At 53.0% G+C, this 26693-nt stretch overlaps 1 protein-coding gene and 1 long non-coding RNA gene across 7 annotated transcripts; one reads left to right on the top strand and one right to left on the bottom strand.

The window, feature by feature from the left end:
- Window positions 1-41: 41 nt before the first annotated feature.
- On the bottom strand, window positions 42-6886 carry LOC143434724 (uncharacterized). The gene is made up of 3 exons (XR_013104452.1): window positions 6725-6886; window positions 5008-5128; window positions 42-3687 (listed from the first exon to the last, which is right to left on the bottom strand). It is a non-coding gene; the product is annotated as an uncharacterized LOC143434724 (long non-coding RNA).
- A 2485-nt stretch (window positions 6887-9371) lies between these two features.
- On the top strand, window positions 9372-26606 carry Fcho1 (FCH and mu domain containing endocytic adaptor 1). 6 transcript variants are annotated; one of them, XM_034519831.2, is made up of 28 exons: window positions 9372-9455; window positions 13374-13436; window positions 13931-13983; window positions 16767-16858; window positions 17657-17731; window positions 17881-18022; window positions 18222-18374; window positions 18484-18588; window positions 19358-19456; window positions 19578-19674; window positions 20253-20297; window positions 20408-20480; window positions 20896-20920; window positions 21158-21215; window positions 21633-21811; window positions 21902-21926; window positions 22312-22363; window positions 22696-22790; window positions 22878-23120; window positions 23693-23799; window positions 23900-23987; window positions 24086-24194; window positions 24724-24879; window positions 25097-25229; window positions 25467-25666; window positions 25861-25916; window positions 26145-26309; window positions 26408-26606. In XM_034519831.2, exons 3-28 carry the CDS (start codon window positions 13957-13959, stop codon window positions 26428-26430), a joined length of 2622 nt encoding a protein of 873 aa, XP_034375722.1. In that variant the 5' UTR covers window positions 9372-9455; window positions 13374-13436; window positions 13931-13956; the 3' UTR covers window positions 26431-26606. The 6 variants fall into 6 exon arrangements, with proteins under 6 accessions (XP_034375722.1, XP_034375723.1, XP_076770555.1 ...); XM_034519832.2 differs by having other exon boundaries at window positions 9379-9455; window positions 13935-13983; XM_076914440.1 differs by lacking the exon at window positions 9372-9455 and adding an exon at window positions 11823-11928 and having other exon boundaries at window positions 13935-13983.
- Window positions 26607-26693: the final 87 nt, after the last annotated feature.

Here is a 26693-nt window from a genome sequence, read left to right as displayed (position 1 = left end):
TCCAAAAGCTTTAAGCAAAATGAAACTCGGGTTCCAAAGTGTATGGTTCATTTCATTTCATATTTAAATTTATAGAATGTGAGGAAGTTTGACTGGGCAGAGAAATATAAAGGTATAAGAATGGAAAGATCTGGATAGATAGTAGAATGTGTATTCCACACAGTAAATATCTAAGTTATGTGTGTGGGGAATAAATGGACTGACAGAATGAATAACTACAGTTGCACAATTCAGTGTTTGTACGGAAAACATCCAATAAGCAAAAGAATACCTTGAAACAGTAGTTTATAATTTTTCTTCTTTTATATGAAGCTCCAACTTAAAGACTAGCCCCTTAGAACTACAAATGATCAAGAAGCCTGTGGACTATGGAATATATACTGTTGTGTCATTGATTCCCCTTCATAACCTAGTAAAACACAAAAATAGGAAATAAGAATGGGGGACTGGGATGGTTGGTAAAACTCAGTTGGTAAAACACTTTCCCTGAAAACCTGAGTGCAGATGTGGGGATGAGGGGATCCCCAAAGCTTACTTGCCTGCAAGTCTGAGATTCAGTGTGCTCCAAGAGAGTAAATCAAACACACCAGGGATTTGGGTGAGTGAACATGTCTCTAAAACGGAGGGCCTCGGGGTGGAACTCACGGGGAGGCCTAATGGTCTGAGCTCAGTCCCCAGAACCCACAATGTGGCAGAACAGAACTGTCAAGTGATGAGTCCTCTGACCACCACACACTTAGTTCCACATGTGTGGGACACAGGAAAGTAAGAGGAAGACAATGTCAGTCTCTGTCCTTCACATGTGTCAATGAACACACGACATGTACACAGGGTGAGAACGGGGGAGCAGGGTCATAGTTCCAGTTCAAATGCCTTTGTTTGATCCATTAACAAACATGGGTCATATTGATCGAAGATTTCTTAGTGATTTTTCTGCATTCAAGTTGATGATTTATCTTATGATAAATTTTCCAGTGTTGTATATTAGTATTAATATATTTTAAGACAAATCTAGACAGGTAGCTTGGCAGTTAACAGGATGTTACTTTTGTTTGTAGAGCACTAAGTTTTGATTGCTAGCACCCACATGGCAGCTCACAACTGTCTATAGCTCCAGTACCAGGGGATCGAGCACCTGATTCTATCACAAAAATGCACATAGGTAAAACACCGGCATGTGTGTGTGTGTGTGTGTGTGTGTGTGTGTGTGTATGTGTGTCTGTGAGTGTGTGTGTCTGTGAGTGTGTGTGTCTGTGAGTGTGTGTGTCTGTGTGTCTGTGTTTTCAAAATTTCAGTGTAAACATAATAATAAATTGATGTTGTTTCACTAAGGCCTAGGAGCTGCTCTTCCATGGTGTGCAGGTCTCATACGCTTAAGAGCATTAAGCGGGAATACAATGAAAAGGAACCTAAGCATGACTATTAGGATTGAGCCCTGACAGTTGATTGTTCTCCCTGCTTGGCCCTGATTGTCCCTGAAAATTCCCACCCCCCTCAATCCACTCCCCTCACCAATTTCAAGCACCATTACCTGCCCCTCCTATCAGATTCATCCACATGATGTTCATTGGAGTGGATTAATCTCTGCATTATATCATGGTCACCCATACTGGCTGCTCATAACTGACCCATGGGGTGATACCCAATCAGGTAGAGGACAAATTTCTTCTTTTTCTGATGTTTCATGCATCTAAAGCCCAGATATGAATGCCACAGGCAGGTGTGCCAGTGTACCCTTTTGGGGACTTGTATTGACTGGTCATTGTAATTGAGATTGTTCTGCATTATTAGGGCATAGGGCCGCCTAAGACATTTCCCTCTCTTCCCTCCCCTTTAGCTGATCGCTGCCTCCCAAGTTCTACAATAAGAGTTTGCAGAAGAAAAAGGCAAGTCTTGCCAGTGAAACACAGGAGAGTCCTGCCAGTTCAGTATGAACTGAACTGTGCTTCAGCACCTAGCAGTACAGCTGTGCTGGCACCACCACAGTGACATGCTGTGAGCACACAATGGTGCTGGCTTAGCAGCTGGACCCTATGCTTATGCTCTGTGCATGCCTGCCTCAGTCTCCAGGGGCAGGAGCCCACCCTCCTTGGTCCACTTACAAAGCACTGTCAGTTTCAACTCTGCGGTAGATCTACCTGTACGGCCTTCAAAGGGAATACTGAGGGGAGTTAGGGGATGGTTCAGATTATTTGCAGCTATGTAGCCCTGGCAATATGTGGCCCTAAGACTGATCTGATGGAACAAAAAATAAATCATCCTGAGTTAGTAAACCTAGACCCAATACCACAAATATTTTATGTGTTCTCTTTAAGGATGTTAGTTTTTAAGGATGTACAGTCTGAATAACCACACAGGATTCCTACCTGGTAAGAAACCAGTGGGGAGAAGAATATCTTCCAAGGAAGAGGAAGTAGTGTATAGTGTTATGAAGAGATAAAGAAAAGCTAGAATAGGAGGGTTTAATAAGAGGTAATTGGGAGAGACAGGTAGAGGCATAGCGTACACCCTTCCACCTCCCTCGCCTGTTTTAGGCCCCATTACCTGCCCTATTATATTTATCCTATTATATTCCTCAAGATGGTGTTGACTGGAGTTCATGAGTGTCTCCATTGTATCCAGGTCACCCGTGCTGGCAGCCCATTAGTATGGGCCCATGCATTCATATCTGATAAGGTAGAGGCTCAATTTCTTTTGGTTATACAAGCACTCACACAACCTTGGCATGCAGGCCTAGGTAAAGGAGGAAATAAGGGGAGGGACAACAAACACTCAAGGCTCTTTGGAAAACTACATAGAAATCAGCTACCCTAGAAGCTTCCAGTGTGTGTGTGTGTGTGTGTGTGTGTGTGTGTGTGTGTGTGTGCACATGCGTGCATGGGCAAGGAATCCATATGGAGCCAAAAACTAACAGGAGACAAGGTTCCAACTAGATTATGCCACCAAGTTACACCTCCAGTAACAGGAATAGGTTACAACCCATTGAGTCATTAACCAAGGGTCCTACAGGAAACTTCAACCATCACAGGCTAGCGACAAGACTATTGGTTGGTCTACATAATCTGATGTTAAAGACTGATTTCTGAAGGTACCATTTCTGTCATCGTAGTGGGAGCCCTCCATGAAGACCTCATGTCAGACATGAATATTGCAGAACCTGGCAGGATCACCCTCTTGTGACCTTCATCTCTCTTTGACAATCACTGGCTCATAAACTCACTAGTTCTCGGAAAGGGGAAGACCAGAGGTAGGCATGGTTATACATCAGACATTGCTCTGGGCCTGAGGTGCAGAGCAGGGAAGAAAAAAAATCACAGGGCAAAAACTTGCTCTCCTGATTGTCTATTTCCTAATTGTGAAGAGTCTGGTGTCTGGCAAGTTCTAAGACAGTGGGAGGAGTTAGCAAGGTAGAGCTAGGAAGGACACATAGGGGAGCTGACATTTGAAGAATGTGAGAACTGAGTTACCCATGTGTCTTAGAGAACAGCATCTCCTGCAGAGGATGAGCCAGTGCAAACACCCTGAGAACAGAACAGCCCAAGGCAGCTGGAGGGGAGGAAGAGGATGGGATAAGGATGCAGGAGGCAGGAGGTAGTCATAAAGACAGAGTTGATGGGAGGACACTGTAGAGCCATGAACAGCAAACCCATGTGAGGCGACTTGAATCTTTCATGGAATCTTCTCTGGCTGTTGGAGACAGAGCACAGGATCAGTTACTATGGTCAAATACATAGCTCCTGAATTCGCAACATAAAACATGTAGGTGTCTTCTGGTGGCAGCTGAAGGACATGTACCTTCTCCTCACACGGGACAGCTCTCTGCTGGGTCACTGGCTCTGATCCCACCACATCTTCCCATAGCTATGCGCCCTTCACTGTGCTTCTGTCTGTCAGTAGTAACATGGGCCCTGCCTCCTGCCTCCCCAAGGACCACAAGAAGGGAGAAGCACCAGCAGGTGGAGCCCTAGAGCCACTTGAAGCTATACACCAAAAACATAAAGGTAGGAACTAGAGACCAGCTCAACAGCAATAGTTCAGATCTGAGAGGCAGCAGCTAGGGGAAGAAACCAGATTGTATTTTTTTTTTTTTTTTTTTGATGCTGCAAACAACAAAACCTCACAAACAATGTGAGAAGTGCCTAGATTTGGCATAAAGATGGCGTTGTTGCAACAGGAAACAGAGCCGGCTCAGCCCTATCCTGAGAAAGGGTCGCTCCCGTGCAAAGAGTTAACTGGTGAGAGCTCTTCAAAGCTCACTCTACTCGGCAGAGGCTAACAGAACTCAACAGAGAGACCCACCTCTAGCTCAGTACCCAACCCTAACCAAAAGCAGCTCTCTGTCAATAAATAAGGAAATCTCTACTTGGGGCGGGCTGCCAGTGCCTGAGCTCTGGCCCAGCCCTAACCAATCAAACCTCCCACTAGTTGCTTTAGGGAAGAGGTGTGGCATAGACCTCCGATTGGGGCTTTAAGGAGACAGATAATAGCTCACTCCAGCTGTTGGCTGGTGCAACTACACAAAGGGAGACTGGATTACCTGCCTGTTTATTCCTGCACACACACTTATCCTCAGCCACCCAGGGTAGAGAGGGGACTTAGCAGCTGTGTTATAGCCCATGAATGCAAAGAAGAGTTTATGTGGGAAACATACAGACAGATGACAGGAATTCATCTCTGTCAGTTTCCTCTCCTGTGATCTTCTCTCCCAAAGCACTACCTGAGCAGATTGAGCCAATCTGCTCAGGATCCAGAGAACGAAGAGTAATTCCGGGAGAAACAGAGTCATACAAAGCTTTAGCTTCCAGGGGAGAAATTTAAGGCAGTTTTGGCAGAATCCCTTCTTCCTCAAGGAATTCCTACTTAGGTAAGTGGAAGCCTGCCACAACCCCACATAAAATGGTAATGTACCAACTTCCCTTCTTGCCCTGGACCAGGTTCCCCTCCTGAGGACGAGATACCAGGCCTTTACAGGTCTGCAAGGCCTCCATTTCTGTTTTCTCACATTACCTTCTTACACTGGTGTAGCAAGGCATCTGCCACTGCTTGAAATGAACTGGTAAGCAGACTCTCTGCCCCACCTTGTGTTCTCACTTTAGAAACTTCCAGAAGTCCAGGCCTTGAAGGTCCCCTGTGGAGGAAGGAAAGGATGAGGCCCATGATGAGCAGGGGGGGTGTCAGGTCTGCCTTGTCCTCTCAGTCATGGGTCTGGAGTAATGGAGCGTATATATGGAGTGGGAGTGCTCCCCGAGACAGTGTCATGGAGGGGCAGAAGACATGCCCTGACCAGACTGACTTGGGGTCCCAAGGAAAATGTAGGTGCTCAGCAATCTACCCTGGATGGAGAGTGGATTCTGGTCAAGCTGAGGCCATTTTGCCCTTGTCGTGGCCAGAGGTTCTATGCAGCTCTGTCCAATGCTCTTCCTAGCAGTCCTGGATAGCAACAAGCCCAAAAGGACTCCATAGAAGTGAAGGCCCCTCCTAGACCCACTAGGACGGGACCCAGTACCCCCATCCCAGCAAGCTGCAAACAAATGTCGATGTGTAGTAATCTCACTGCCAGCCATTCCACCAGGGCTTCTTGAGCTAACAGATGCCCAAGGAGTGGGTAAGTGCTGTAGTCCTTCCTCCTGAGAACTGTTCTAGGGAGGGCACCAAAGGGCTCAGAGTCCTGAGGCTGCCATTCAGATGACTGTCTATACTTAGATGCGTGTTACTACAGTGCTATAGTGTAACACTGAGCAAGCGCCTAACTTGGCACCTGATTCCATAGCACTCACACCGCGGCAACTCAGCAGGGATTCAGGACCCAGGGTGGACGTCAGGTGGTCCCCGCGGCCGGCCGGCTGACAGTCAGGGCTACTAGGTATCCCGGTTGGGGTGGGGAGGGGTGGGCACAGAGGGAGGCTGGGATGGGGAAGGGTGGTGAGAGGAACTGGCACAGAACAGGGCGAGAAGGATCTGGGACTGGGGGCGAGGAGGGGCGGAGAGGGGCTGTTGCAGAGGCGGAGATGGAGCTGAGTCTTAGCCAGGGTACCTTCACAGTTCCCAGGATGCTGAGGCAAAAGGAGGTTGACATTGAGGCCAGCCTGAGCTACCTGGTAAGACTGAAATGTTAAAAAAAAAAAAAAAAAAAAAAAAAAAAAAAAAAAAAAAAAAAAAAAAAAAAAAAAAAAAAAAAAAAAAAAAAAAAAATCAAAAACTCAAGAGTGAAATTTGCCTTGCAAGCCTGAGTTTGATTCCCAGAACCCTGCTAAAAACCTGCTTTTGTGAGGCTGGAGAGCTGGGTCAGCGGTTATAACTGCTCTTCCAGAGGTCCTGAGTTCAATTCCCAGCAACCACACGGTGGCTCACAATGGGATCCGAAGCCCTCTTCTGGTGTGTCTGAAGACAGCCACAGTGTACTTACATGAATAAAATAAATAAAATCTTAAAACAAAAAAAGTGACACAGCTCTGTAATCCCAACACTGAGGGGGGACGGTGGAGAAAGGAAAATGCTTGGGCTTGCTAGTCTCCCCAGGTTTAGCAAAGACCCCTATATACATGCAAGCTCATGCGAAGAAGGGGTGGGGTGGGGATGGGGCGGGGTGGAAGGAGCCTTCAGGGAGCACGCGCTGTTGTCTCCAGGCTGCGCCTTCCCCTCCCTGGCGCGTTCCGAGGCTGCAGTGTCGCCTCCCCAAGTCTTAGCCTCGGCCTCTGAGCTTTGGCTTCCTCTCTGAGCTCACCTCTGGCCCAGGTTTGCAAGGAGAGTCTGATTGCGAATGTGGGTGACGCCTCGTTTGACATCTGTGTGAGGTACCACATCCTCATTCCCGCAGATTGGCCCGGGAAGAAGGACAAAGCCTACCTCGGGTAACCTTCCCGAGGGTCCCAGGAGACTTAGAAGCCAGAAAAGCTAAAGGCGACAGGATGACCAATCAGAAGGGGAGCTGGCGGGTGGGGGCGTGGCTCGGTGTAGAACAACATCTGAGTGTGCGCAGATACCTCAATCCCACCTAATCTTCCCCTCCCCCCAAAATATTAAAAAAAATTTTAAAACACCGTATGGTGTTGGGAAGTTCCTGCAAGGCAGGTGGGACATGCACGGGGACTGGGCAGGGCCTGGCATGCGTCTTGGGCTCAGACCATGGTCACCTAGCTCACAGTTTGCCAGCCCTTGTCATATCAGAGCATCGTGGGAGAGCAAATATGCTCACCCCTTACCACTCAGAGCCCAAGAAGGGGAGACGTGACCCCTCTCTCCAGCTGAAGCCGTGCCTCCTAATGTGTCCATCGTTTCCCATCCCTTCAGCTGAGAGTTATTGGTGGACTCAACACATTGGTGATAGCCAAAACCTCAAGAACAGATGCCTCCCAGAACTTTTCAATATGGGAGCCCAGGCTAGCCTCTAAAGTGCTGAGATCCAAACAGAAAGTACGACGGCAGTCAGTGGTTCACTCCACAGTGTTTATACCCTTAGGAGGACATCCCACACCTAACCCGTTCCATTCAAAGCTCTAGTCCAAAATCTTTAATTGAAATGAACAAAGTAACGGGGTAGGTTTATTTCAGTCACTGGCTGTAGTTCATCGCCGAAGGAAGTCAGGACAAAAACTCATACAGGGCAGGAACCTGAAGGGAGGAGCTGATGCCAAAGCCACGGAGGGGTGCTGCTTACTGGCTTGCTTCCCACGGCTTGCTCAGCCTGCTTTCTTATGGAACCCAGGACCACCAGCCCAGGGATGGCCCCACCTACAATGGGCTGTCCCTCCCCCATCAAATAACTAGTTAAGAAAATGCCTTACAGCTATATCTCATGAAGATGTATCTCAAATGAGGCCCCTTCCTCTCTAGATGACTCTAGCTTGTGTTATGTTGACACACAGACAGCAAATAGTCACCAATTGAAATGTGTGTATAAATGGTACACACACACACACAACCACACTTTTCCTCCTGATAGTCCACACTAGGGGAGACTTCCTCCAATCTCTGCTGTCCTTATAGACATTAGGTCGAGAATGAGAGTGGCTGTGGGGGTACACACCCCTGGAAGGGCCTGGGAGGCTGAAGCATCAAGTCTTGAGTTCAAGGCCAGCATCTGCCTAGAACCAGTCAATGGCAGGTGAGGGTGATGACAGGTCAAAGCCCCTTCCATCCAACTCTGATGGCCTCACTTCAGTCCCTGGAACCCACCCCACTCCAGCTCTGGATATGGCAATGGCGTACATGCACACATGCACACACATATGGGGGGGGGACAGAGGGAGAGAGGGAGGAAGGGGGCGGGGAAAGAGAGGGAGGTGCTGTTCTTACCACTCTCAAATCCGAGAACCCAAAGGTGACTCCAAGGTTCAGCAAAAGGCCATGTGGAGAATGATGTGGAGAATGGGAACAGCCTGGGGTCACACGTGGAGAGTGAGCCATCTTACCTTGTGGCAGATGGTCACCGGCCATTTGGGTGTGGGACCTATCCAAATGTTTAATCTGTAGTGTTTGAATCGATGAATAGATTGATTAATTGATTGGTAGTGTGCACATGCCACACGTCAGAGGATACTTTTCAGGACTCCCTCAACAAATCCAGGTTTTGATTTGGCCACTGAGCCTTCTCACCAGCCCTGAAGCTGGTGTTTAGATGGGCATGGTTGCCGTCGGAACCCAACATCATTTGGGGCAGAGCTACAGGAGATTGTAGAAGTAAGAAGTGGGGCAGCCGCAGGCTGGGTTGGACCTGGATTTGATCCCCACCACAGGAAAATGCCCAAACTGGGGTGTCTGGGGTCCAAGGTTGAAGGGGCATGTACTGGAGATGAAGGGCACTTAGATTTCTGGTTGTCCCCAGGCCAGTGGTCCCACTTCCTTGGAGGTGCTTCAGGGGTAGGGGGCCAGGTGGCTCAGTATTCCCGAACTGACTGAAATGTAACCCAGGCCGAGGAGTTGTTAAGTCTCTCAGAGTTGTCATATGGGAGAGGAGTGGATATGTGGCTCTTGCTTAGTGCTGGGGCAGCCTGGCTTCATCACCAGCACACAGCCTGAATAAATAGATAAATGGCATGTCACATGAATGGATGGACCAGAGTTGCTGTGTGACCTCCAAAGCAACTCCTAGCCGTGTTCCTTGGTGCCTTTGTTTGCAAAATTAGGCGCAATATTAAATGTCACCTCACTCACTGCCTCGGAGGGGTCCTCCAAAGAGCTATGTATGCAGTAGGTACTCAATAAAAGCTATCCCCTCCTTCCCTCTATGCTTCGCGCAGGTGCAGAGAGCAAGGAGCTTCTCCTGCCGCTTTAAAATATGCAAATAGCCTGCGGGTGAGTGTCCGGGCTCAGCCAACCAGTGCAGGGGTTATGAAGCACCGTGGGGCGGAGCTCCTCTTGACCACACCCATGGGCGGGGCCAGAGGCGCGCTCCGCAGCGCGCGAGGAGGGAGGGGCGCGGGTCTGGAGCGCGCAGGTGGTGGCTGAGAGAGGCGGTGAGTGTCTCAGGCGCGGGGCGCGGGTGCGGGGTGCGGGGTGCGGCGCGGGGGTGCGGGGAGGGGGTGCGGGGAGGGGGCACGGGGCGGGGGCGCAGCTTCCATCCTGACCCGGCCTGAGTGCAGGTGCCGTCTGCAGAAAGCGGGGCGCTGCTCCACTGCATCTCTCAATCCTAGGCTGGGAGACTGAGACCCCCCCCAGGACCCCCAAATCCCTCTTCCAGGTCTCCAGCCAGCAGCTCCTTGGCCCTAAGCTGGGAGCCGCCTCCCTCGCTGCCCCCTATCCTTGCCTGGGAACTGGGGTCTCCTTCCTCCCATTGCACCCGCCCTGGGGTTGGTAGGCAGGTGGGGGCACTGCAGGGCGAGTGTGGTGGGGCTGCGGGGTATCTGGAGTGTGGAGCGCGGGATCCCCTCCCTGGCAAGCGGGGCCTGGAGAGGCCTGCATCAGGGACTCCCGCGCCCTGTTTAGGAGGGTGGCCGGCATCTGCTCCAAGGGACAGAATTAGTCTACGTGAATGAGGATGGGGTGCAGAGAAGGTCGGGGGTGGCAGCCCCTCCACTTGCCCTCAGCATCGCGGGACCTGCTTCATGGTGACCTTGGGCATGGTGACCTAAGGGTCAGCACCTCCCTGACCCTTAGTCTCCAATTCGGAATATAGAGGTTTAGGAGGCCAAACTGTCTGTCTCAGATTCCCAACACCTGAGCCTCATTTTCTCCAGATGGGGACCACAATCTTTGGTCAAATGTTAGGGCAGACTCCGTTTTCGGCACTTTCAAACAGGGTTGAACCTGGTGTGGTTATTCCAATCCTCTGGTGGCTGAGGCTGGAAGGTCTACAACTTGAGGCCAGCCTGGGCTACATAGACAGACTCTGCCTCATTTTTAAAAAAAGCATAAACAAAACAAATCATGATTTTGATTGATGGGTAGGGTCTAGCCTGGGATGGAGCAGGGGGACCTAAGGCCAGGAGAGGACAGTTTCCATCTGACCATAAGACAGACCTGCCTCCAATGTCATCCTGGTCCCACACCTGTGTGGCTAGGCAGGTCACACCCTGACCCACATACCATCACCTACAACAGGGTTCCTGGGCTGGTTCCTGGGCGGGGTCTCAGGTGGAAGGTCAGGTCTCAGTCCCTGCCTCTTACAGGATAGTAGGGTGAGTCCTAGGCAGGAAGCCTGACACCCCCAAATTTGTGTGCTCAAACTGGACTGACTGAGCCTTCTATGAAATGGGTCGAAAGACTGTGGGAAGATCAGAGGTGGTTGTGGGAGTGAGGGCGCACTGTAAACACTCCTGTGATAGTAATTATGATATTGCATTCATTAAATGGGGTCACAGCCAACAAGGCAGTGGGATGTCTTTGAAGGGTGTGACCAGAGTCACCAGCACCCCAAGGACTTGGGTACACAGTGGTGCTCAAAGTATGTGTGACAAATGAAATGACTCAGCTGAGGGCTTGCACAGGAGCCTCAGTTTCCCCATGGATTTCTGGCAGGTGTATGGGGTAGGGGACAGTGAAGGTCACACAACAAGGGATCAATATCTGTGGGGACATCCAGCCTGTATCCAACCCCTAGACAGTTCTGGTCTAGTCTTGCCTGACTCAGTTCCCTGGTGCTGTTCACACACCTAAGCCTTAGGTTTTAGGGACACATTGTCAGGGGATGCGGTGCTTGCTGTGTGCCTATGGGCAAGTGTCTGTCCCTAGACCTTATTCTAGTATTGCAGAGGCCAGAAAGCCGTGGGTTACATTAGGTAAACTGTCTTAAGCCAAAATATTTTCAGAGGCCTCTATTGGTGTTTTAACTTCTTTCCAAATCACAGGGGTTAAAAAGAAAAAAAAAAAAAAAAAAAAAAAAAAAAAACCCAAGAACTGAGAGACACCTTGTAGTACTTAATATTTACATACCAAAGTCAAGCATGGTGGCACACACTGTCACCCCAAGCACCAAGAGGAGAAGGCAGAAGGATCAAGAATTTGAGGTCATCCTCTGCTACATAGTAAATTTCAAGGCCAGCCTGGGCTACATGAGATCATGTCTAAAAACAAACTTTAATCTGTTGATCCTAAAGTAGTTGTAACGAATATTTGAGGTTTCCCTTTCTGAGAGTGAGGCTTCACCTGTCTCCAAGCCTCGGTCTCCCTCATGGGCATACTGACCTGGCTAGGGCCACGGTAGAGGCTCTGTGAGTGTCTAAGCTAGTGTCTGTCTCTCTGGTAGTGATCATGTCAACCCCAGCCTGCTCCCTCACCTCCCCCAGCTGTGTGGCTGCCCTGTGACTATGGGGAGGTCCCAGGGATGCTGGGCGGGGAGGTGACGGTTGGGTGGCAAGCAGGGCGGGCCAGGCTTCCTGTCCTCCCGCAGACACAGAAGCCTCCAGTTAGTGCTGGCGGAAGTGTCGGGGTCATAGCCTCCCGGTGCCTACCCCATCCCTCAGGGGCCCCAACTACTCTCAGTGCCCACTGGTAAGTTTGACCCCAATCTTTGTCTCCTCAGAACAGGAAGGTATCCCACAGCTGTGGCTCTGGGTCTGGAGCAAGGTCAGTCAGTCTGTCTGTTGGTCGGTCGTTGTCACTTCCTGGCCAGGTGGCAGAATCTGGGCCTATCCTTAGCGCCACTTCTGGCCACTCTCCAGTCAGCCCTGACCTGGGTGCAGGTTGTGGCCCATGAAGGGCTTCTGGGTGTTCTGGGCAGCTGGGTGGGCAGTCACGGCCCTGATAGCTGGTGTGTGGCCAGGCAGAGCAGGGAGCAGCATGAAGTGTGCCCCCTCAGAGTGGCTTTTATGTGAGGGTGGGGGCAGGGTGCTGTCTAACATAAGCTCTGGGGACATTGATGGCTTCCGGGAGACTGTTGCCCAAAAGCCTCTTGAACCTGGTGGTGTTTATCTGGCCTGCCGAAGACAACTGCCAGCGTGGTCCCCAACGTGGTCTCCAAGCATGTGTGCAGGAGGGCCTGGCTCATAGGAGACATTGAGACATCGATTTTACTTCATATAAAGATGAAGTTGCCACATTGATATAGGGTTCCAGTCCTTCAGGACACTTTACGGGGTTCAAATAGGCTGCCTGGTCCCAGCTAGATGTAGGATATGCAGGAAAAGGTGAGTGTAATGCCCCAGCCTGTCACCCCAATACTTGGGAGGCTGAGGCATGAGAATGACACTGAGTTAGCAGTCAGCCTGGGATACAAAGTACGGCTCTGCTTTTAAAAAATCAAACAAACAAAAACCTCACAATATGGACATCTGTGGCTTTCCTCCCTGGAGTGTCAGCCTGTCTTACCACAAGAGAGGCATTGGCCAATCCAAGGCTGGAGGGCGTCCATTTGAAAATGAAACCATCATTTGCCCAGTGGACTCCTAATCTGCCGGAGGATCCCAGCTGCCAGATCCCTCCTGTTGGATCTGAAGTCCCCAGCGTCCTTCCTGTATCTGGAACAACACTGCCTTTCCAGGCTAGGCTGAGGGAGCCTGTGCCCGGTTTCCCTTGATCCCCATCAGCTCCAGTCAGGTGCAATGACAAGCAGCTGAGTGCCTGCAGAGGCTGAGACAGGAGGACCCAGAGTTCCAAATCAGGTTGGGCTACAGAGGAAAAAAAGAGAGATAGCTAATTTCAATGTTAGGTAAACTGAGGCCAAGGGCTAAGCAAGTCCCCTCCTGGTGGGGCCCGGATGGCCCAGTCCTGTGGTCAGCTGCCCCATCTCATCTGTCACTGGGCCTCCTGGGCTCCAGCTGTCGCCCTGCAGCCCAGCAGCTCATGAAGTATGGATGACAACAGAGGCTCCTGTGACATCAGGCCTCCCTGTGCCCAGGATGCTGCACATCCCTCTGCTGCTACTTGGCCCCACCCCTATACAAAGTGACCTGGAGTCTCTGACTAAAAACCTTTTCTGGGTGTTTTGTCTCCTACAGATGGAGAAACTGAGGCACAAAGCTGAGTAACTTGGAGTCAGGTGAAGAGTGACTTCTGAGTAGGTTGGTATTCATAGGGCCCTGATGTGGGTACTGACCATGACACCCAAGGGGACCCTACCCTCCCAGGCTCATCACGCCTAGACTATTCCCACAGAAACCACCCTGCTGTTTCAGACACAAAATCCACTATCCCTACCTGCCATTTGACCCTGGCAAGTAGCGTCTCCTCTTGGGATACGACTTCATTTCCCTACATCTGAAATGGCCCAGAACCACTGTCTAGAATTCAGTTCATTCAATACCATTCTGGCCCCACAAACTCATATTCATGCTTTAAAATCCCACCTGCTCCCTCCTTTACCCCAGCTCCTGTCCCCCATCCCATCCCAGCCCCATGAGACTGCTGCATGTGTGTCCCTGTTGCCTAGGGCTCCAGAACCAAGGCTGGGGTCTGCTCCCAGCCCTTAGTTGTCCTGTAACAGGGAAGGTGGTTGGAGTTTCCCTGCTCAGGCCCTTGGTTATGGCCCAGACCCTCCACCTACTTCTCTTTTCAGACAGACGCAGGATAGAGGCCACCAGAATGTCCTATTTTGGGGAACATTTTTGGGTAAGACCCGCTGTTTCTTCTGTTTTGTTCTTTGCTATCATTTCTGTGGAGGCTCACAAAGGGATAGAGGGACTTTTATGGTCAAGGGGAGACCAGGCAGACAGAACGGTTAAACCATCATTGCCTTGACCCTGAGCAAGGAACAGATCACTGCACTGAGAGCTCGGCCGGGTATGGCTTGTGTGTCTGAGCATCACACAGCGCTGCAGCACAAAGCTAGGTGTGCGGGCACACACCTGGGATCACAGACCGAGAGAGGCTGAGGCAGGAGAGTGCCAGCTCCAAGCCAGCCTGGGCTATAGAGGAACATGCTTCCACAGACGACATGTCAGAATAGCCTGGCCTCTCACCTGAGCCAGACCAGATTTCCCAGATCAAGGCCAATCCAGCCAGGGAAATTCCATGTTTATTTCCATCTTGGGAATTTGGGGTTTTTTTAGAGGGGTAAATTATTCCCTCCTGACCTCTGTACCCTTGGCCATCTAGGCCTGCTGCAAACCAGGTCTGGGAATGAGAGACTCTCACAAAGCTACATCTGAGCACTGAGAGAACCACTTCCATTCTTGGGGACCCAGAGAGCCAGCCTGATCCTGCAGCTCAGCCCATCTCAGGGTTCCGCACAGCCCAGTTTGCTGTGGCCCTGAAGGCTACTTCTCAGGGTGTGCAAATGCCATTACAACCTCAGGAAATATCCTGAATACATCTGAGAGGTGTGACACTGGGTGGCAGTCAAGGACCAAGGTCTCCTCTGGGTTGGTCTGGCCAGGGAACTGGAGAGCCACCAAGGATGTAGGAGCAGCCCAGGAATGGGAGCCTGGAGTTGTCAGAGAGACACCAGGCTGAAAGGCCCCTTCCTCTTTGGTAGGCCCACAGCTTGCAAAGTGGTAGCTGGTTGCTAAGCAACTCGTTGCCCTTAGCAACAATCCCCACTCCCTCCCCAGCTGGGGCTCTTCTTAACTTGCTTCTGCTTTCTTAAAGGGCCCACCATCCTTTACCACCTGCAGGGCTCAGGCTTCTCCCTAAGACTCAGATTCTCCCATGGCCTCTGAATGGCTGGGTGTCCCCCTGGAAGTGTTGTCCTCTGGGCTGCATGGAACCTCTGTCCTGCAGCAGGAGTCCAAGAGACACCCACATTTAGGAGAGGTGGCAGTAGCGCCTCTGTGGATTGTCAGTGTTTTATATTCCAGGAGGTGTGAAAACGGGGGAAGGAGAAGTCAATGAGCAAAGAGAAAATAGAAGCCACCCCAGCTTCCCTCCCATGCATACCCCAAGATAGCATGGCTGAGGGGGGCTCAGACCTTTGATTCAGGATCCCACTGCCTCAGAGGCTCTCCCTAGGAAGGGGCTGGCCAACCAGCCTCAGTGTGCCTAGGACAGGAAATGAATGAAAGTTGCATCTTGTGGGACACAGGTCTGTGGCTAATATATTGGGATCCTTTTTGATTTTTGCTCTGCTGGGGATAGAACTCAGGGCCTCACGTGTAATAGGCAGGGGCTCCACCTCTGAGCCACGCCCCCAGCTCCTCACTGGTTGATTCTAGGTAGGGGCTCCACCTCTGAGCCACGCCCCCAGCCCCCACACTGGGGGACTCTAGGGGCTCCACTCATGAGCCACACCCCCAGCTTCTCACTGAGAGCCCAATGCTGACTGGTATTAGGGGTGCCCCAGTTCCTTTGAGGTAAGTCCGGGTCAAAAGCCTAGAGGGCACTGGGGAGCCACAAGGCAGATATGTAAGCAGTAGAAGGTTATCAAACAGTGTTAGAATGTCCTTTGGCTGTCACCCAGGAGTTCTAATCAGAGACACAGGTCCTGGAAGTCCCTCCTCAGACCCTTGCTGCCTGCCCACTCTATGGAGGCAGACAGTGCTGAGGGCTTGCCAGGCCCGGGAAACGGGCCAGTGGGTGGCTCTATGTTAGCCCCAGATAATGCCCTGAGCGGCAGTGCCTGGTGCAGCCTCACCCGATCCCCAGCAGCAGCAAGTGGACTCAGTGGGGGCTGTGTGGGAAGCCCTCATTATTACCCAGAAGACCTTCGTGTCTATGCCAGACGCATCTCACTCATAAATCCATTGTATGGCAGCTGCTACCATCGCCCCTATTTTTCACACGACACAACTAAGACTCAGAGAGGTGCAGCCACTGCCCCAAGTGTCCCAGTATATTTCAGTTAGAAGACAAAAAATATGGGGTAGAGGAACAGACCATGACCCTGTGGGGAGCTTGAAGCTCTGCATAGCCATAGAGCCATGGACTGGTCTGGGAAAGCTGGGGGTGGCGAGCAGAAGTACCCTAAGGACTTTTGGGGTGTCAGCAGCTGACGGACAGTGGGCTGACGTGGGTTTGTCCCACTCTTGGCTTTGGTAGGAAAAGAGCTTGTCGTTGCAAGCATCGGGATTCGACTTCAAGACCCCAGCAGCCATGTAAAAAGCTGGCACGCAGGACATGACAGGGTGATAACCCCAGCACGGGGGAGCTGGAGGGAGCCGGATCTCTGAGACTATAGTTACGGATTGCAGGTTCAGTAAGAGACTCTGACTCAGAAAATGAGATGGAGGACAATGAAGAAAGACAGATTAAATCAACCTCTGGCCACACAGAGACCCAGGAAGTGGAGGTCTCAGGGATGTTTACCTCAAGCCAGTGGGAAAATGCAGCCTGCTGATTGGTTAGATTTCTCTCTGTCTCTGCAGCCATTTGGCTCCTTGGTTTCCAAGGCTGGTCTGTGTTGCTAAGCAACCTAAATGCCCTTCTCTGACTTCTACATCTCCTCTCATCCCTTACAGGGAGACAAAAACCATGGCTTTGAGGTCCTCTACCATTGTGTGAAGCAGGGTCCTGTGGCCACCAAGGAGCTGGCTGACTTCATTAGGGAAAGGTGAGCCAAGGCCACACCCACTCAGAGACAGGGTGCTGGGCACGCCCGTAAGGGACACGCCCACCAGAGCTCTCCCTCAAAGCATCTTCCCTGGGACTCGAGGAAGGGGCAAGGCAGATCTACTGGGGTTCTGGGAATGACCTAGTCATCCCAGTTCCTCCAATTCCACAGGCCCACTTCTGCCTCAAGACACCTTTGTTTATCTTTATTTTACTTTCTGTTTTGAACTTATCTGTGTGGAGGGGCTGTGCTCCTGTCATGACAGACATGTGAAGGGCAGAGGACCTGGTTCTCTGCTTTATGTGTGTTCTAGGGATTGAACTGTCACTGGGCTTGGCTGCAAGCATCTTTATCCTCTGAGCCACCCCCCCTTTTAAGTCAGCCCAGAGGTCTAACGCCTCCTCTACTGACATGAAAATCACTACTCACAGGGGAGTTCCAACCCTGAGGGCTCGGAGTGAAAGCATGCATGTTGTCGGCATGATGGCGCACTCCCATAACCTCAGCACTGGGGATAGTTGAGGCTGGAGAATTACCATGAGTTTGAGGTCCTTCTAGGCCACACACATGGCCAGTTCCTGTGTCAAAATAAAATAAACCAATAAATAAATAAATAAATAACCTAAATAAAATAAAAATGTTACTTAAGGAAATACAGAATTACCCATGGGAAACAATTATCCAGTCAACTTAGAAAACTTTTTTTTAGAGCAAGCTGGGGAGGTGGGAAAACTGAGACAGGGAAAGGCCTTTCTTGGGATACTGTAAGCTGCTATCTCTACCCCTTCTCTGACCCAGGGCCAGCATCGAGGAGACATACTCGAAGGCCATGGCCAAACTGTCCAAGCTAGCCAGCAATGGGACCCCCATGGGGTGAGTGCAGCTGGATGGGTGAGGGACACTCAAGTGACCTTGGCCTGGGACCAGGTGGACACAACTGCCAAGTTCCATAACAGCAATAACGGCTGTGTCGTGTGTGAGGGCCCTGGGTATCAGACGAGCTGGACTTTGCCTGTCTCCAGGACCTTCGCCCCGCTCTGGGAGGTCTTCCGTGTGTCCTCCGACAAACTGGCACTGTGCCACCTGGAGCTGACTCGGAAACTGCACGATCTCCTCAAGGATGTGGTGCGCTATGGCGAGGAGCAGCTCAAGGCCCACAAGAAGGTAATGGGTTGCCCCAGCAGGTGTGCAGGGGCACTGGGGCTCCCAGGACCCCAGATGAGCTTGCGTACACATCTGCAAGTTAGTGTGTGGGGGTGAGCCCGGAAGAGGATGCGTGAGAGCCACAACCCAGCCGATCTTAGGCAGGGTTCCACTTCCAAGCCACACCCCTTCCCTGCTTCCCCCGCCCCACTCCCCACAGTGCAAGGAGGAAGTTCTAGGCACTGTGGATGCAGTGCAGATGTTGGCAGGCGTCGGGCAGCTCCTACCAAAATCTCGGGAGAATTACCTGAGCCGCTGCATGGACCTGGAGAGGCTACGTAGAGAGAACACCAGCCAGAAGGAAATGGACAAGGTTTGTTGGCTTCGTGACCAGAGAGAGACAGCATGCCACAAGTTGGTAAGCACTTCACTGCTAGGATGGTAAAGCCACCTGACTGTCCCCCTCCCTCTATGATTCCTAGGCAGAAAGCAAAAGCAAGAAGGCCGCCGACAGTCTGCGGCGCTCCGTGGATAAGTACAACTCAGCCCGAGCCGACTTTGAGATCAAGATGCTTGATTCAGCCCTGGTGAGAAGCCCGCCCTGTAGATCCCACAGCCCCTGCTGGGGTACTGCTGGGGTACTCCGCCCTTGGAGGAGGCTGGCTCTCAGCTGTAGGAGCTTTAGGGTCATGGGCTAGGAAACCAAGCTATGGTTATGGTAGCCAGGCTACGGTAGCACACACCTGTTACCCAGCAGTTGGGACTCAAGGCAAGAGGATCAGACGTTCAAGATATAGATGTGTGTGTGTGTGTGTGTGTGTGTGTGTGTGTGTGTGTGTGTGTATGCGCTTGTGTGTGGTGTGTGCGTGTGTGTGCTTGTGTGTATTTGAATATATATATGTAAATTTAAGGTCAGCCTAAGCATTCTGAAAAAAAAGTAGAAGTCATCCTTTAAACGGATTATATATATGGGTTTGCTAAAGTGAAAACATCCTTGGTCAGTGAGTGCAGTGGCATCAGGCTGGATCCAGGCGTTCCAGTGGTGTCATTAGTTAAGATGTCCTCTCTGCGAATGGTCGCTGCTTTCTAGGAACTCCTAGCGTGACAAAGGATGTCCTGAGATGTTTGTGTGTGTGAAGTGTAGAATATCCAGCAGGGTGGTTTTTCTCTTTGTGAGACAGGGTCGTACTATGTAGACCAGTCTGGTCCTCGAACTCATAAAGATTTTGACTTGGGGGTGGGGGTCGGGGAATCCTAAGGCAGAATCTCATTGGTGCTTCTCTAAGCCAGTCAGAGCAGACAGGAGCTGGGCTGATTGGATTGGTTAGCCTGGGTCACATGCCCCTCCCACCTCAGCGTTTTCAGGCCATGGAGGAGGCGCACCTGCAGCACATGAAGGCCTTGCTGGGCTCTTATGCGCACTCTGTGGAGGACACTCACGTGCAGATCGGGCAGGTGAGAATGGGCCTGCGCAGCTACAGATGTAACAGATGTAAGCCGGGCAAGTGAGAGGCTCCGCCCTCATGCCACACCCACCGAGGCCTTACTCCTTCCTGCACCACCACCCCCCACCCAGGTGCATGAGGAATTTAAGCAGAATGTGGAAAATGTGACGGTGGACATGCTTCTCAGGAAATTTGCAGAGAGCAAGGGTACCGGGCGCGAGAAGCCTGGTGAGTGACAGCACAACTTCTCTGACCCTCAGATTCTTCTTTAGAAAAATAGGATAGTGGCAGTTCCAGGTCCGTCCGTCCCCCCCCCCCCCCCAGCTGCTCTCACATATTCGCATCCTAGACCTGATTCCCAAGGGGGTTATGAAAGGTCTGCTCAGCGGTTCGGCTGCTTCTTGCCATCTCCATAATGTAAGGAAGCCATTGAAGGTGCTGAGCACAAACCGTCGTCCTTTGTTGAGAGCCAGAGTTTTGTGGTCAGGCTGGGTTTGCACCCTTTCTCATTCCTTGCTGTGTGACCTTAGTCGCGTTAGTCGCACGTCCCACGTCGTGACTCATCTAAGTTTGCTTCCTCTCTGCCAAAGTGGAGATCACCACCCCCTGCTGGCACACTGTGACCCCTGATCCAGGTGACCAGGAAAGCCAAGCTCTCCTTGCAGTCTTCATGTTGTCAGCCCCGGGTCTGCCATGCCCAGGTCCCTTCTCACCTCCTCCATGGCTTTCATTGTGGGACCCGGGTGCTGCTGCCCCTGGCAGGCCTGGTTCTACCCTTCAGACATCTCCATCTCCCTCCACCCCAGGGCCTCTGGACTTCGATGCATACAGCTCAGCTGCCCTGCAGGAAGGCAAGTACGTCTGGGCCTGGATGCCCAGGCTAGACCCGGGGTGTGGGAGGAGGAACTGAATAGAGAGGGAGAGAACCTTCCAGAGCTCAGCTAACCCCTTCTGTCAACAGCAATGAAACGTCTCCGTGGAGCCAAGGCTTTCCGCCTTCCAGGATTGAGCCGTCGGGAGCCACGTACCTCTGTGTGAGGAAGTGCTCCACTCTAGCCCAGACTAGCCCAAAATCCTGCCCCTGCTAGCACAGAAGTCCCCTATGTGACTCTGATCCAGTATCATCTATGCCTTGGCTATTCCAGAAAAACCTGTCCCAGGCTAGCCCAACAGTGCCATTCTTCAAGCTAATCTGGAATTCTTCCTTTAAACCAGGCTGGGCCAGAAGCTGCTTGGCCCTTTGTAGCCTAGGCTGGCCATGATCCCTTCCATTGTCAAGTCTAGCTCCTCACCTATTCCTGTTTGAGGCTGTCTCTGACTCAGCTCCCTCTAGATGCCTGCTACAGTCTCAAAGAAGCCCCAGGCCCCACTTTATAGGCTAGCTTGGAATAATACAGTGGAACATCCTCTAGGGGCTCTGGCCACTCACCCCTGTTCCTTTGTCCCCAGTGACTTCCTGGAGTCTGATTCAGGGGTGAGTACTGGTGGGCAGGGGCAGCAGGTGGGTGGGTTTGCTCATCAAGGCCCAGAAAGAGGGACCAAGAGGAACCCAGGGTGGGGCTCAGAACCAGGTTTCACCTCTGTGACCCCCATGTGAAGGACTGAGAACTCTGCTATGCCTCAGTTTCCTCCCTTGGGTTTGCCTACATTCCTGGAATATATTCTGGGTCCTGAGTGGGCAAGATGAAATCTGACTCCCCTCACCCCCCAGGTACCTCCAGAGGTAGATGACGAAGGCTTCACTGTGCGCCCCGATACATCTCAGAACAATATCCTTTTGGTCTGTGTACCTGAGAGGGCTGGGTATGGGCATCTGTCCTGTGTGCTTCACGATGGTAAAGCTATGGAGGGATGAGGGCTGAGAGCTGGCAGTGGTGGCACATCCTCTTAATCCAGCCTAAGAGACTGAAGCAGGCAGATCTTTGAATGTGATCCCAGTCTGGGAGTTCCAGGCCAACCAGGGCTATGTAGACAGATCCTGTTTCAAGATAAAGACAGACAAAGAGATGAGACAGATGACTTTTGTAGGGGGATATCCAGGGCAGCATTCTGGAGGAAGGGCACCAGTCTTGGGGTTTAGTGGCTGAATAGAAGCTCTGCAGATAGCTTCCTGGGCATACTATACAAGACCTCTGGGTGGGAGGAGTGTGATCAGATTCAGTGTTGGCCCCTTGACAGTGACCCACGTGGGGCTGAGCCCCCACGCTTCTCCTCTAGTGATTCTGATTTTGACGATGAGGAGCCTAGAAAGTTCTATGTTCACATCAAGCCCGCCCCCACCCGTGCCGTGGCCTGCAGCTCTGAGGCTGCAGCTGCCCAGCTCAGGGCTACAGCTGGCAGCCTCATCCTCCCTCCAGGCCCAGGGGTGAGGTGGGGGTGGGAAATGTGTGGGCACGGGGGTCCAGCTGGATGCCACCGAGCCTGCTGTTGCTTGATTCTTTGTTTTCTTCCACAGGGCACCATGAAACGGCACTCATCGCGTGAGTAGCTGGCCTGCCTGGATTTGGGAGTGCCTTGGAGGGTCGCTGAATAACCGCTTGAATGGCTGTGAATTAGAGTTGGTTAGAGATGGCTGCCCAGCTGCTCAGACCCTCGGGCACCTTTTCCACAAAGCAGCATCTTTACACAATGAGAGCTGGAAGGGCAGTAGGGGTAGATCTAGAGCCAAGCGGGACCTGTGTGCTAGCAGAGGCAGGGGCAGGATTTTGGGCTAGCCTGGGCCAGGTGGGGCACTTCCTCACACAGATGCATGGAGCTACCAGCAGCTCAGTCCCTGCCCGCTTTGCTGGTCACCTTGGGCCTCTGGCTGACAAAAGCCAGTTATGGCCCTAGTGGGACAGAAACTCAAGGCTTTGTCTGTCCTAGGGGATGCTTCTGGGAAGCCACAGAGACCTCGGTCGGCCCCACGCACTGGCAGGTGGGTCTCGTAGCAGGTAGATGGGCCCCAAGCTCCCTGCCTCCAGCTCCCTCACACTGGCCTAAGGTCCCGCTATTGGACACTTATTGAGTGCCACTGTGTGCTTCTGCTGCGCTGGCTCTGGGAAGCCTGTAGACAAGAGTCAAAATTCCTGATAGCAAGGTCTTGGTGCAGCGTTGCCAGGATGGGGGGGGGGGGGGGGCGTGGGCTGCGTGGGCGGGGTCCTGAGCCCCAAAGGCAGAGGATTTGCGGGTGCAACCGTGCACTGGGGACAAGAACCGTGCGCTGTGGGAAGGTACCAAGCTTGAACTCGCTCCTGTCGCTGTTCCCAGCTGCGCAGAGAAGCCGCTGGCCTCGGAGGAGCCACTGTCCAAGAGCCTCTTTGGGCCACCGCTGGAGTCTGCCTTCGACCACGAGGACTTCACAGGTAGAGGGGACACGCACAGCACAGGGGCGGGAGACAGCTAGGCGTGGACTATGGTGACCACGTCCCTGACTGTGCCCTGCTTCCTAGGCTCCAGCAGCCTGGGCTTCACATCCAGCCCGTCCCCTTTCTCGTCCTCATCTCCGGAGAATGTGGAGGACTCGGGCCTGGACTCTCCATCGCATGCTGCTCCTGGTCCATCGCCTGAGTCCTGGGTCCCCCGGCCAGGCACTCCGCAGAGCCCACCAACCTGCAGGGCACAGCACCCTGAGGCCAGGGGCCTAATGCCCCGTGCACCCTCGCCGGGTCCCTGGGGGTCTGAGGGAGGTTCAGGTGAGCTGGAACCCAGCAGGTGTCCCCGGGCAGGTGTCCCCAGGCAAGCTGGGCCCAGATGGAGGCCTTTTTAGGTGGGATCATCTGATGACCAAGCAAAGGCCCTGGGGCAGGAAGGCAGGTGTTGGTCCCCATGAGGTTGGGGGTGAGCTTAAACATGGGCCTAAAACACCAATGTTGGAGGAAGTGTGGGTGAACCCTGTGGCCACCAATGAATGGAGATGTCATGGAAGTGGGAAGTCAACCCAGGCAGCTAGCTGGCACGCATGGGAAAGAATCTAGTTCCTGGCAGAGCTAAGGAGGTGGGACATGAGTTACCAACAAGGGCATGGCTGATGTGGGGGACTCTGTCACTCTGAAGATGTAGGCCACTGAATTACCGAATCTGTGGCTTGCCCACCTCCTATCCCATCAGTCCTTCCTGGTACAGACCCAGTAACAGCACCTCCCTTACCCATCTGCCCATCTGGGGCCTAGGGTATTAGCCAGAAACCCTTGAAACATTGTCTCTTCTTGAGGGTTAATACTGCCAACTCCTAGCGAGTCTCAGCCCAGCCATGTCCTTACTCCAGATTCACTGACGCCAGCTGACCCCGCCAGGGAGGGCCTAGCTGCCACACTGAGAAGACCACGATCCAGGAAAGTGTCCTGTCCACTCACCAGGAGCAATGGGGACCTGGTGGGTGATAAGCTAATGACTCCAGGTTGGGAAGAGGCCAGAAGCTCCCCCTGCAGGCAGCTTTGGGTAGCTCACAGCCCCATTCTTTCTTGTCCTCCAGTGCCGGTCGCTCAGCCCATCCCCACTGGGATCCTCTGCTCCCACCGTACCCCCTGATCGGCCCAGCTTCTCCACTCAGATGGGACACGGTTTGTGGGGACCCTTGGAGCCTCAGGCCCCTTCTCTGTCTGGGATGATGGCCAAGTGGGTGAGGCCTGCCCTGCTTCTGACCCTATCCTTCCCATAGGTATCTCCCGTGGCCCCAGCCCAGTGGTCCTGGGATCTCAGGACACCCTGCCCGTGGCCACAGCCTTCACTGAGTATGTCCATGCCTATTTCCGTGGCCACAGCCCCAGGTAGGCAGTCACAGGGACAGCGATGCCAAGTGCAGGGTCAACCAGAGGGCTTTTGAGTGAGGGTAGCGAATCCTGAGGCCATTCTAAGAAGGCCATGGGACTGAGCCAAAGGGACTTATAGTGGAGGCAGGTCAAGGGTGAATTGGGGAACTCTGAAGCTTGCTTGCTCTCCCTGGAGTTAACATCCGCCAGAGGAGACCTTAACATTCAGCCACAAAGAAAAAGAGACTGTTAGACTCTACACCCAAACTAGGCATGCTCAAAACACCAAGTTTATTCTGGTTTGAAATTCCCGGTGCCCCGGGAGAAAAGGGATCTAGGGAAGATACTTTTGTTACTACTTAAATGTAGGCTGGGCTGGAGAAATTCATCTTGCCAGGCAAGGGAGGAAGAGGAAGAAGTTGGGGAGAGGGTGCTGGGAATAATCAGAGCCCCACAGGAGCTTTGGTTGCAAGTGTAACCAGGAGGGTTCAGAGCTGTTGCCAAGCGGGGCTCTGATCCCATACCCAATCTGTCCCCGGTTTCCTAGTTGCCTGGCTCGAGTCACCGGGGAGTTGACCATGACCTTCCCTGCGGGCATTGTGCGTGTGTTCAGTGGGACCCCACCACCACCTGTCCTCAGCTTCCGGCTGGTGCACACGGCCCCTGTAGAACACTTCCAGCCCAACGCTGACCTGATCTTCAGGTGCCTTGCATGCATGGGCAGTGGGAGAGGGTCCCAGGTGTCAGTGGAGCCAGGGGCCCAGGGCCTTAAATAGCTATAGCGCTTCCTGCTAGTTGCTGTGTGGCATGGGGCAAATGGCAGTTCCTCTCTGGACCTACTACTGCCACCCACAGCAGCCCAGTCTGGAGTGGGAGGGCATCTCCCGAGGGGTGAGGATGTTCTGTCCCTGTCTCTACAGTGACCCCTCCCAGAGTGACCCGGAGACCAAAGACTTCTGGCTGAACATGGCGGCGCTGACAGAGGCCCTGCAGCACCAGGCTGAGCAGAATCCCACCGCCTCCTACTACAACCTGGTGCTGTTGCGGTACCAGGTGGGGCTGCGCGCGGAGAGCGCGATAGGGCGAGGGCGGGCCGCAAAAATTATGCAAATAATAGGGCTATGGCCTCTGCGCTCTCCTGCCCTCTGCTGGCCACGCGCGGTACTGCATATGGTCCTGGTGGTTGCATATCGCTTGGACCAGGCTCGGGTTTTGGGGGCAGCAGCTGCATAGCCCGTGTGGCCGGACATGGCGATGTCACCCAGCCACCTCTGTCCTTTCATTCCTAAGTTCTCCCGCCCTGGACCTGAGTCAGTGCCCCTGCAAATGAGCGCCCACTGGCAATGTGGGCCCACGCTCACGCGGGTCTCGGTGGAGTACAGCTACCGTGCGGGTGCCACTGCTGTGTCCACGCCACTCACTAACGTCCAGATCTTGCTGCCCGTGGGGGAGCAGGTGACCAGTGTGCGGCTGCAACCTGCGGCCACCTGGTAAGCCACCCTGCCCCACGGGAAACATACAAGCCAGCAAACAAGAGCCCTGGGGTAGTTGTGCCATGCCACACCCCTGCACCAGTGGCCCGAGAAACTGAGGCTTGGCTGGACATGGGTTTGCAGAGGTCACACAGTTAACTAACTGCCAGAGTCCTCTCTGTCGAGTCTGACCCAGATTCCCTTGCCACCAGGAACACAGAGGAAAAGAGGTTCACGTGGAAGCTTCCAGATGTGTGTGAGGCAGGGGGTAAGTCAGCTCTGATGAGGGCTGCTGCATGGGAGAAATCGTGGGTGGGCAGCTTGTTAAAACTGGACTTACTCTAGCTCATGAGAACTGACGAATTCTGGAGGAGGGATCTCAGGGGACAGGACCAATCTGTGCAAAGGGCCTGTGGCAGGAACGCATCCTGGACCCGGGTCTAGGGGAGGGGCGCGCAAGGTCTGATTTACTCGAGGCTGACCCCTAGCCCCGTAGGCTCGGGCCACCTGTCCGCCAGCTGGCAGCCACAGTCGGGGCCCAGCACCCCCAGCCCCGTGGCCGCGCAGTTCACCAGTGAGGGCGCCACGCTGTCCGGCCTGGACCTAGAGCTGCTGGGTGGTGGCTACCGCATGTCCCTGGTGAAGCGGAGATTCGCCACAGGTAGCTGCTGCACTGGGACTGGAGAAGCAGGATGTGGTGGGGAGTCGGGAGGGGGAGCTCACGCGAGACCCCCACGCACCGCTGTTCTGTCCCTACAGGGATGTACCTCGCCAGCTGCTGAAGTGTCCAGTGCTCGGGGACCGCCTGCCCTCCTGCCTCTGCCGGCTCCTTCAGCTCCCCCAGACTGGACTCCGTGGACAGGAGCCCCCATTTCAGCCTGGCTCAGCCAACTCCTCTCTCCTCCGTCTGCAAGCAGGCCCTGGCCTTTAGTATTCTTTAAATAAACAGTTTTCTAGCAAAATAAAGTTTTCCTGGTTGACAAGGAAGGATGGGGGGAGGGACGGAGGTGCTGATACCCGCTATGGATTTCATCTCCAGGGCTGA

Source organism: Arvicanthis niloticus, chromosome 16 (assembly GCF_011762505.2).
Source record: "Arvicanthis niloticus isolate mArvNil1 chromosome 16, mArvNil1.pat.X, whole genome shotgun sequence".
In the NCBI taxonomy this organism is placed as follows: Eukaryota; Metazoa; Chordata; class Mammalia; order Rodentia; family Muridae; genus Arvicanthis; species Arvicanthis niloticus.
This window is presented reverse-complemented; position numbering and strand designations above follow the sequence as displayed.